This window comes from Brassica rapa, chromosome A08, assembly GCF_000309985.2.
Source record: "Brassica rapa cultivar Chiifu-401-42 chromosome A08, CAAS_Brap_v3.01, whole genome shotgun sequence".
NCBI classification, from domain to species: Eukaryota; Viridiplantae; Streptophyta; class Magnoliopsida; order Brassicales; family Brassicaceae; genus Brassica; species Brassica rapa.
In genome coordinates, this window is record NC_024802.2 from 1,057,705 (window position 1) to 1,069,366 (window position 11,662).

General features: G+C 37.7%; 1 protein-coding gene and 2 long non-coding RNA genes across 3 annotated transcripts; 2 read left to right on the plus strand and 1 right to left on the minus strand.

Annotated features, from left to right (window-relative positions):
- Positions 1 to 28: 28 nt before the first annotated feature.
- Positions 29 to 4,663, minus strand: LOC117127421. Its single transcript, XM_033277754.1, has 9 exons — positions 4,382 to 4,663; positions 4,019 to 4,292; positions 3,808 to 3,922; positions 3,613 to 3,737; positions 3,380 to 3,461; positions 3,188 to 3,299; positions 2,953 to 3,110; positions 2,760 to 2,880; positions 29 to 2,693 (listed from the first exon to the last, which is right to left on the minus strand). The coding sequence occupies exons 1-9, from the start codon at positions 4,661 to 4,663 to the stop codon at positions 2,415 to 2,417; spliced, it is 1,548 nt and encodes a 515-aa protein (XP_033133645.1). The 3' UTR covers positions 29 to 2,414.
- Positions 4,664 to 5,522: 859 nt separating this feature from the next.
- On the plus strand, positions 5,523 to 7,014 carry LOC108869260. Its single transcript, XR_004450432.1, has 2 exons — positions 5,523 to 5,970; positions 6,073 to 7,014. It is a non-coding gene; the product is annotated as an uncharacterized LOC108869260 (long non-coding RNA).
- Positions 7,015 to 9,211: 2,197 nt separating this feature from the next.
- LOC117127544 lies at positions 9,212 to 10,697 on the plus strand. The gene is made up of 2 exons (XR_004450550.1): positions 9,212 to 9,748; positions 10,042 to 10,697. It is a non-coding gene; the product is annotated as an uncharacterized LOC117127544 (long non-coding RNA).
- Positions 10,698 to 11,662: the final 965 nt, after the last annotated feature.

The window sequence follows — 11,662 nt, forward strand, 5'->3', positions numbered from 1 at the left end:
GTACAACCCTTCTCACAACACTTAATAAAAAAAAGTCTTCATGAACTAGAATATTTACAAAGAAATGTTAACAAAACATATATTCTGTTGCAAGGTCCACACATCATAGATCCAATCATAGTGTTTGCCATGTTCAACATAATTCGACCACGATTTGGCATTTAATGTGCTACTGTTCCACGATCGTAGAAAGCACTAGAGTTATGTGAACAATTTTATTCTTTTTTTTGTCTCTTGGTCTTTTGCCAGATGGCAAACTCTTAAAACAGATGTTACTTACTCTTGGTTTAGAGGTCGAATTAGAGTCAAACAATCAATAATTCAAAATTTTCCAATCAAATGCATTGGTAAACTAATACCCTGCAAATATATAGGTAAACCAATAGTTCTTAATAAGAAAATATCCGAGTATAAGCTGTATTTTTCAATACAACTGTAAATATATCAGTAACTATTACCTCAACAGGTGTAAGCTTTCTCTTTTCACTGATCTTGTCATAATTTTCCTTTATGGTACGTGCATGAAGGCCTTGACAAGACATATTAGGAAGAGAAATCTAGGGATAGGAGGTAAATGTATCAAATTATAAATATTGGGTAAAGTAAGGCTGTAAGCATATATATAACTTCCTAGAAAAAAATACATAAGACCGTGACCAAGAGATTCCAAATAGTCCTTCCAACTTTTCTCTGCATAAGAGATCTGAGCTTAGTAGTTGAAAATCTGACATAATTAGTGCACAGAAAAGTCATATATATCTGCTTCTTCTTCTTCTTTGCAACTTCTTCTCTTATCATCTCGGCTGCTGTTTAGAGAAGGATTAAAACTAACCATTTTTTTTATGCCCACGCGTCAAGTTCAGCATCTTCTTCTTCCGTAGATTCTTCATCAGAGTTTCTCTGCTTTGGAGAAGACAAGAGGTTGAGCTGAAAATGAGAATGGTTTCTTAACCATTCTCAATTGAGAGAATCCCAGTGAACCTCTTCTTCTCAAACCAAAATGGCACTTTGAAAGTGGAAAAATGGCACTTTTAAAAACCATTTTCATCTTGAAAGAAAAGTGTTGAGTCGATATTGATAGAAAGAGCAAGAGTGATCTTCTCCACCTCCTCATATACTGATAAGCTTAACGAATTTGAATAAATAAAAACACATAGCATAAATTTAGTAAATAGTGAAAATAAGGTTAAAAACGTTTTTAACATTCTATATGGCAATCAACAGAATGAATCCTGCAGAATGTATGAGGGATATGTTGTCCTCTGTTCTTTGACTCGCAGAGAAGACAAGACGTGTGTTTTCTTTTGTGTGTGGTTTCACCGATTAGCAGTTGAAACTGCCTTTTTAAAATAACTAGAGATTTTGCCCGGGTTTATACAAAAATCATTATATTTAATATGTATTAAGAAATTTCCTAAACCTTAGTAAATATCCAGAAAATTAAGCACTTGGTTTTAGCCAATTATGTGACTAATTTTTCTTGGGGAGCACGTCAATAAATATAAAAACACAAAAGATAAGTAACCGATGCCTTTCCCTTCGCATGATTAATGACGCAAGAATGATCTGGTGACTCTATTAACACGTACTCTATGTCCTTTCAATTATATATATATATATATATATATAATTAAACATATATAAATATTTTCTAAAGGAACATATTGTTTTCCGTTATTTAATGAAACTTATTTTAAAAAGAGTATCACTAATTAATAAATTGAGTTCCTGCCAAAAAACTGTAAAGTAAATGTTTTTTTGTCTTGATCAGATTCCCGAAGTGTGTATTTAGCCCGGTGGTAGAGCATCCTTTGTATATGCTCATTATTCATGGTTCGACCCCTGGCACCAATATTTTTTGTGTTCGGCAAATAATCATAGTGTAATGATGATTACTTACGTAGTATTCGTAGTTTTAATATCAAATAATTAAATAAGAGAATTTGTACCTTTCTTATTTTTTAAATCATATATGTTATAATAGAGAAAGTCTACTCTAAAGTTTACTATAAATCATGTATAAAGATTCAATTATCTCAGTTCCCTAATTTTTATTACATACAAATAAGAGATAATTTTATAAATATATATGGAAGAAATATATAAAAGTAAAATAATTTTTTCAAGTTTTTATTTGTCCCTTACTATTTTAAAATAAACAACATAATTATTACTAAAAATAAAAATACTGTATAAATTTTAGCAACTTAAAAAAGGTCAAACCTCAACATAAACAAATGAACCAACGAAGCAAAAATTATCCAAATAGAAAATACGATATATAAATAATGTCAACACAAAAACTGAAGCAAACAAACCAAATCATAATATTTCAACAAAGAAAAAACAAAACCAGAAGCAAAAGAACAAATAGATAGTCGTTCTTCAAACACAACCCAAGTACACAAAACATATCAGCCACTTTTTGCACGCTTAGCATCATCTGACACAATCATATCAGCACCTCTTTTCACCCCCTCATCTGCAGTAGGAGAGACAACCACGTCGGCGGCTAAATCGTATCCAAGTGCTGGAACCTCGAGAGGGAGTACCTTGGTGACAGTCAAAGCTTGAGTCTTGCCTTCCAAGTTGTGCTTTGATATCTTGATAACGAACGTGCGTTTCTGTCCGATGGTGTCAATAAGGACTTGAGGCACCGGGACTACATGATCATCTCCTGATCCCTCATTAGCCTATATAAATTTAAAAAATTGTTAGAACACAACCAAAAATTGAACGATGGACAGGTATGTGATTACCTCATAGTAACTCTCAACCAATACAGATGCTTTCTTCCCAGTTAACTCAAACCCAGCGTCACCGAGAAGTACAAAGCTCGCATGATCATTGTTGTCATAGACAGATAGCTTGCTGAGATACCTGTTTCAAATGCACATTAATAATGGACGTTGGTGGTGTATATGACACAAAAAATATAATTACAATTCTTACTCTGCAGCACCAGTAATCTCAGTCTTTCCACACTTCCTACACATAAGCGTGGTAGGTCCTTTAGTAGCTTTAGTCTTGCATCCACCACAAGCAATGTAGTACCAAGCTGAGCCACGCACAACATCATCAATGGTGGCCGTACACTCGAACCAAGCAACCTATAATATTACAACAGTGAAGATACTCAATAACAAATCTAATTCCAATGCAAGTATGAAAGCATGAGATGTCGTACCTTCGCTCCTTCCTGCTTCATGTAAGTGAGTAGCTCACCTATTGTAGCTGTCTCAGCCTTGGTGACAATCTCAGCATTAACTCTATTAGCAACTTCCGAGTTTGATTCAAGCCTAGAAATGTTCAAAAATAAAATAAGCAACACAGTCGGTAGATTAACGTAAACGGTGCAAATATAAAGATGAATACATACCAAGCCAGATACTCCCTGGTTTGATGAACATCCGTATCAAAAAAAACCCGTGAAGATGATAGGGATGACAGAGACAAAGCACCTGTAGCATAACCAATTTCCATACCCAAAAAATAACAAATTAATCAAACAATCTAGCCATAAAACAGCCCTTCTCAACACCTAATACTACTGTGATTCCCACGCAACTTACTAACATCTATGTACCACAACAATCGTTAGATAATACGAACCTCCTAATCGCTTAGGATTCACAGTTGTCACCATGATAACACTCGGAGGTTTTCCAAGCGATATAAACTTCTCGCAAAAGGCTGTTGCTACCTTGTCCCATATGTAGAGCTTCATCACAGGACCACTGCATCGAAGAGAACACATTTATTAAACAAAGAAGTATATGTCTAGAGCATAAAACTTAGATGCCTCACTCATGTGTCTGAACATGAACCAAAATTCGCCGATCAGAAGCTATCTCAACTTCATCAAGCACAAAACTCTCGTTAAGAGCCTGCTCATTCACCAATTTGATATGACCAATAAAATCTGCGATAAAAACATAACTTAATAAACAATCAAGAGATATCTGATCAACATAAACAGATAGACTGAGCACAGATCATAAAATATAAGAGATCTTACCATACAGATCCCCTTTGAGGTCACAGGCCGCTTCGAACTGTTCATAACCATGGAAACGAAAACGGTCTTCAGGAAACCAAGTCGAAGTGTCTGTGAGATCGGAGAGGACAGACTTCCATGAGAACGCAATGGTCACGTCTGGATCAGCAACCCGGTACACCTTCTTGGTCTTAGAACCAAAAAAATTGGTAAGTCTGTAGGTGGAACCGGGCTTCATGTGTCGTAGATAAGTGTCCATCCTTGATGGTGGGATGAATCCCTGAATCACAGTGCCCTGTTTAGAACGAACAAATCAAGATTGTTAGTAATCTGTGTCGCAACATAAACAATAAAAAAAAAAAGAGAGAAGATGTCGGAACAAACCTCTGCGTCGACCAGAAGCATCTCTAGACCCATAAGTATCTTCGAGAATGCGTGTTTTGCCTCCCAAAAATGGATCAGACGAAATCTTAACTCGTCTTCTTGTGGTCCAAACGTCACATCTTTGAAGAACACGACGCGATCGCTGTTGTCGGAGGGGACATCGGAGCAGACAACGGCCTTGCCGTTACGTTTTGTCGAAGAGGAATCACCGGAGACACCGGATTGGCCAATAGGTTTCATCGATGCGACGGAGGGGATCGTCGGTGCGGCGGAGATTTTCATCGCCGCGGGGAGGTTTCATCGATGCGGCGGAGGGTTTGACCGGTGCGGCGGAGGAGACAGCGTCCTTCCCGTTAGGTTTCTTGGAGATAAGATCGCCGGATGCGGAGTTTTGCTGTTGGAATTCATCGGGAGAGAAGATAGTTTTGCGGGGAATCAAACTGGTGGAATGATCGGGGTTATAAAAGAAATCAGAGTGAGGGATGCGAAAGGGATCCATTAATGGAGGTTAATGAGGATTTTATGAAGGAGTGAATGAACAGACGAAACCGATAAAGGGAAGAAGTGGGAAGGACGAAAGGGATGAGATATTTGTCTGCGCAAGGGAGAATGATTAGGGTTCGTCGAGGTTCGTCGAGGCACGATGCGGTCTGCGCAAGAGAAATAAGGCTAGGGTTTGTGGAGGCTCGATACGGTGTTCTCCGTTTGGCCAAGCTTATGGGCTTATGGGCCAGGTACATAACAAAAATAAAAACATAACGAAGTCCATCGTAATGAAGCCCAACGAAGCACAGATGTGGAAGAAAGATGCAACGGGATTGGCTGATTATTTCATCCGACGTGGACGTCTGAGCGCTGAGCGTATTCCCCTTTTACTTATTAGATGATGATTATCCTATATCTGATCCAATAAAAGAAATTGATTTATGATGCACAAAAAAGCTTGACACATTAAAAAAAATCTTATACTAAATTTTCAACTTAAAAAAAATTGGGGGTTTAAGATTCATCATCAAAACCATATTGTGAGGTTTGGAGAATCAAAATCGCTGTTTGGTCATGGTTTTGGAGGGTGAAAATCAAAATTAATTTGTTTTAGGTAAAGTTGAAAATGTGTTTCATCACCAGATGAAAGAGAAACATTTTTTGGGTAGTGTGGAGGGTAAGTCACTAACAAATCACTAGGTTAAAACAAACCAATAGAAAAGGAGACGCTCTCAGGCACACTTATCCAAGCCCTAAAATCAGATATGGTTCCCGACGCCGGCAGCTCCACAGCTCGCCGGCGTCGCTGCTTCTCGCCATGCTCTGCTCTCTTCTCTCCTGTTTTTCCTTTTTATGCTACTTTGCTTCACGGATCTCTCGAGGCGTTTGGTTTTGTGGTTCTCTCCGTCGTGGATGGCTTCGCTCGTCGTCGCTGCTACCAAGCCAAAGCCCTCTGGATCCTTTCTCTCACGTGTAACCTCTTCAGCCGCTACTAACTACGTCTGTTTCAGATCTACTTTTGACTACTTGTGTGTGGGGATCCATACTTATCCTGGTGGTTTGAACTGAAACTGTATCTCTCCGGCCATATCGTTGGGTTCAAGGTACTCACTTGTTTTCCCTCTCTGCCTTGTTCTATTGCCCTGATTTCAGATGCAGATCTGATCATCGGTGTGTGTGGTTTCACTTCTATCACTGCACGCAAGTTTTGACGGCTGGGGACTCCCACCGCGAATACCTCCTGCAGCTGTACACACTGACGATTGCTCATTCTCTTTAAGCTGGTTAGACTTCATTGACCTGAGGCTCAACTCTGTTTCGGATAAACCCTCTTGGCTCCAACACGGTAATGTTGAAGCTGCGAAAATTTTATGCCTGATCTCAGTTATTGTCTTCATGGAATCCATCTTCAAGCTCAATCCTCTTTCAGTCTGGGTGAAGCCACAAATGTTAGGATCATAAGGATATACTCTAATCCTTGGTGCAATCTTTGGAGGTTTTCCAAAATGTTCAAGCATAGCCCACCATCAAAGTTCAACTCCAACAAGAACAAATACCAAGAAATTTAGGTCAGTAAGTTGGAGTCTATCGAAGCTTGGAGATTGTAGTCCCTTAGCACTTTTCTTAATAAAGGCTAGCCAAACTTCCTCGTGTCGGGGCCATGAGAGACCACTTTTCACCATCCTCCACTTCGTAGGAGTGACAACTTCCACCAAAATCCCTCTTCACTCTTTCTTTGGCTATGTAGTCAATGATCATTGTCGATTTCCTTACCGTTTGTTGCCTTATGTGATGGTTCGTTTGGGACCGGAAGGCAACACAATACTCGATTCGATGAGCATCGAGGTTATGGAGCATTCAACGTCACGATATACGGTGACTATTCCCGTTGAAGAACTTGAAGGACGATGTAATCTCTCTTGGAGCTTACTCGTATGTGGCACCTTTGAACTTTCTTTCGACTTGTTATCAGGCTTGTCAAAGCTTGTGTCTCTATCTTTCTATTGCCTTGTATTGAATGTATCCAGTAGGATCGCACATCTACTTTCAGATGTTGATTTTATCTTTCTAGTTGGCTAAGTTTTATGAATGAAATATGTTGTGTTTCAAAAAAAAAACAAACAAACCAATATGATAATCACTATTTTCAACACTTTTTTTTACAATAGTGAACAAGCTCATCTATGACCGACCCTCTTTCCAGTGACTCATTGTAATGTATTTCAACTGGGTCACCAACCTAAAAACAAGATCAATCTCTCTTAAGGTAACTCTACGAACACACGTGATTTATAAAATATCCACTCAAATTAATCATTTGATTTAATTACACAATTTGTTTGAATTAGAGTAATTGCGATTAGGAATTGAAAACACATATAAAATAGTGATTGCCCACAATTAAATTTCTTGAAATTTTAGGATTTTTCTGTAGCCCACAACTTAAATGGTTCATCAACTATCCACAAAACTAATTATTTCGTGTTAATTACAAAACCAATGAAGACATAGAAGGCCACCCAAGACAGTGCTTAGAAGTGGGAGATGGTCTTGTATCCATTTTGTTTAACTTTTTAGTACCTCTCCTTTTGATTACATATGTTTTCTTTACAACACTATTTATCGTGTGTTGCGGATTTGTCTACCATAGTTAGAAACCTCAAGAACTCAATCATGAATAAGAATAACTCTCTTATTATCTTAAGGAAAAATAACTTAAAACCTTAAGCTCACAATCTCTCAATCTCTAAACCATAAGTTATATCACAAATTGACAGCTTCTTATATAGAGATCTAAATATCCTAAACTCATCAGGACTTATATACTATTTAGATAACTCCTAAATTATATATTTAACACTCTTATAAGCAAACTAGGCATTAGATAACTTGTCAACCTAGTTATTTATTAAGTGTATCTCCTCTTTAAACTTGATGTTAACTTGAGTGACATCTTGAACTCCCACCAAGTATGTCATCTCTTTGTATTTCAATCTCCTAAGTGCTTTTGTCAAGATGTCTATTCTCCGTTCACTCTCGGGTATACGTTGTACCTCGATCAAATCATACTCATCACTCTGGTATGAGGTGATATAAGGCATGTTTCATGGCTTCCATCCCTGCCATGTTGTCCGCTTCACATGACGATAACTCAACAGTCTTTTGTTTGCTCGAACACCCACGTAATTGGACTTTTATCAACATAATAAATTTTGTCCTGTCGCACTCTCGCCATCATCCGGGTCAACTCTATGGTTACTATCACTATCTCCACCAATTGGTATCCTAGAAGTTGCATGTATTGTAGGTTCTCGAGACTCTTTGGATCTTTCCACATAGAAAGATCTGGTCTGGTCGTATAAAGTAAGTATCTAAGACAGTCAACATTCCTCATGAATCTTGTGACATTGTTGTCTCCTTAAGATAATAAGATAGTTATACATGATTGCAATGATATAATGAAGACTTTTAGTTGTAACTCACAAGAACATGTTTTGGTTAGATCAGTCTGATCCAGGGTTGTGACCGGTGATGGTTTCGGTTATCTTGTTGGCTCCATAGTCTTTGAATTTGTTATAAGCGTAGTTCATTGAAGTAAAAAGTATACGATCTTAAACTTCAAGATCGGATTCATTACTTTCTTATGGGTTGTTTCTTCAACAGTGAGAAATGCTTTTTGCTTATATCTCTGGAACATGTTGCTCTGATACAACATATAGTTTAGAAACCTCAAGAACTCAATCATGAATAACTCTCTTATTATCTTAAGGAAAAATAACTCAAAAACAAGTTATGTTACACATTGAATCTTCTGATATAGAAATCTAAATATCCTAACTTGACAACTCCTAAATAATATATTTAACACTTATAATTAAACTAGGAATTAGATAACTTGTCAACCAAGTTATTATCAAGTTTATCTCCAACATCTACAAGTTGGTTCTTGCGTCTTTCTAAACTGTTTATATTTTCAACAGCAAATGAAAATGCAAATATTTGTCAACCATTCGTTAGCTTGTCACTACCTTCATTTAGCTTTAGCATGCAAACTGCTTAGCAACAGTAATGGTAGATAAATAGAGCCTCTCGCTCATACTCAGCATGAAGGATTAAAGGTAATAATAATATACTGGCTAATGCAAGTTGGAAGTTTGTGACTTTCAATTAGAGTGTCGTTTAATGAAAATCCTACAACGATATTTTGGAGTACGGTTTGTACCCACCTTTTGTTTGTTTAACTGTTAGACCATCCGCAACGGGGGTCCATAACTGTCTCTTAGCATTAATCCTTAGGATAGTTTTTAATATAATAATAGTTATTATGTTAATTTAGGTAAGGATTGGTCCGTCCGGAAGGAGTTTAAGGATCTGATCCTTGTGTACGTGGCAACGTTTGAGTGGGACGGGTTCTGTTTGTGCTGGGCTGGGTTGAAAAAAATTAGGTCATTCTCGACCGAGACAGAAAAAAAAAGAAGCTCTCGACGATTAGGCGGAAAACTGGTACTACCAAACTTGTCGGATCCAGTCGGATCTCCGCCCGATCCAAGACGTTCTCGCCGAATTCAACTCCAAGTTCACCCGCTCTCGTTACTTCCCCGTCTGCTCCTCTCTTCCCATCCTCTTACAGGCACGTGCTCTCGTCCCCCTCCCGTTACCGAGCTCTGTTCTCGATTTCGTGACAGTAGCGAGCTCTGGTGGGCGGATGCAAAGGATTTGATTTTGAATCTAGGGTTTTACTGAGTGTTCGAATTTATAGGCTGCTTGTAATAACGATGTCTATTGCGTTTTGTAGGCTGCTTGTAATGGCAAGCGGAGAAGTATGAGAGAGCTTTCCTTCTCCACCTGTTTCAGTGGAATAGCTACAACAACGCTAAAGAGGTATATGATGTAGCGGTTTCTTGTAGCCTTTTTTTTCCCATGTAAACTCAAAATGTGGGGCTCTTGTTTTTGTTAAGCATGTTATGTACTCGATGAATTCGTGTTTTATAATTGTCCTGTGAACAAACAATGTCCATGCTATTTTAATGTTTTATTGAGAATCTCTCTAAACACTGATTAATTAGAACAATTGATTTCTTAAAGCTGTTATGAAATCACTTTTCTCATACTCTCGTATTTTCTTAATTGTCCCGACCTGTGGATTCTAATTAAGTATTCGTGCTCTCTTGCAGATTCTCAAACTGTCAGCTGCTGATTATATCAAAACGTTTGATCCTTTAACTAATGTAAGAGCGGATGACGCATAGAGACATCTTATATATTCTAATTACATCTCTAATCCATCTTATCTTCCTCGCAACTGTTCCTGTATCATGCCTAACACTACTTGGAGAAACTTTTCTGGTTAGTGATTTAGTATGTTGATGTTCTGTCAGGAATTTTCCCGAGCTAGGAGAGCTGCAACGAGAGTATGGCAATAAAGCTGATGGACCATCTAGTCACGTGTTTGCCGACTATGCTCTCAAAAGCTATTGCATGATCCTGATGTTCCTCGTGGGTGCGATCCTAACTCTCCAGAGTACGAAACCGATGAGTTAGGGGGTTCCGGTTCTTGTTAACCGCTATATAGATTTAACTATGATCATTTTCTCGCAAGCTTCCAGTTTTCCGTGTTTTATTATCAATTGCCAGTTTTTAGTTCTTATCTTCCTCTCTACCAAACTTGTTTCCTCTCTAGCTAGTTATCTCTTTCGGTTTGTTTCGTCTCTATCAGAACTTGTTTCCTTTCTTTCCTTTTGGTACTACTGTAAAATCTTGTTGCTACAACTCGAAGTTGCCACAAGTGTAATCTTGTTTCTTATCTTATATGCTTCTCTTATGTTGTTTTCGGCTAAGGCTAGTATGTTAAACTTGAATTTGGCTTGAATTGGCTGTAAACATTTTTAAACTTGTATCAAACGTAGATATTGTTAAACTTCTATCACACTTATAGAAACCATATTAAATGAAACTTATAGTTTTAAAACTTATACAATTAATAAAATTTCAATTTAATTAAAAAAAAATATTCCTAAGGACTCCATCTTCGGAATCACCATTGGACGAACAATTTTGATTCGAATCCTTAACTATTCAAACAACACCAAAAAGAAAAAAAAATTATTAAAAAAATGCTAAGGATTCATGGGTTGGTCTCACCATTGCACATGCTCTTATGTTCTGTTTATGTTACTGTCTCCAACTTTGTGTGTTTTGACTCTTTCCTTTGGCTTCGTTTTTTTCTGACGATGCAGGAGTATGTAGCTACAAGATGGTACAGAGCACCTGAGCTCAATGGATCATTCTTCACTAAGGTACGTGTTACTATGGACTTGCGTACTTTATGTACCAGGTGTAATTGGTGTCCGTTTTATACCAGTTGTATAACTAATAAATTATGTTTCTTTGTTACAGGTTCGAAATGATATAGCTAGAAAATACTCGACTGAAATGAAAAAAAAAGTTGAAATAGACGTCAGATCATGAACCACCCTAAGATATATCAATTAAGAAACAACCACTGGCCCTTGAGGCTAAGTTGTTACAAGCACAATCACAGTTTGGTCCCGCTGGATCTTCAGCAATTGCCGTAGCAGCACACAGGAGTAGTTACGGCACAGCATCGTAGAGAGTAGACTCATCAAACAACATTTTTAACCATAATCATCCTCCAGATCCAGACAACATGAGACCAGGGGGCTCCCGTCTTTTTGTGTAGAGTATTATTGGCCAGGCTCTGATTTTGAACGACTTTGCAATGATATAATGAAGAATTTTAGTTGTGACTCACAAGAACAGGTTTTGATTAGATCA

Coding starts and splice junctions, on each gene's coding strand:
- LOC117127421 (XM_033277754.1), bottom strand. CDS start 4,663: ATGAAAATCTCCGCCGCACCGACGATCCCCTCCGTCGCATCGATGAAA. Junction 3,462..3,612: donor GAATCCTAAGCGATTAGGAG/GTTCGTATTATC, acceptor GTTATGCTACAG/GTGCTTTGTCTCTGTCATCC. Junction 3,111..3,187: donor TGAAGCAGGAAGGAGCGAAG/GTACGACATCTC, acceptor GTAATATTATAG/GTTGCTTGGTTCGAGTGTAC.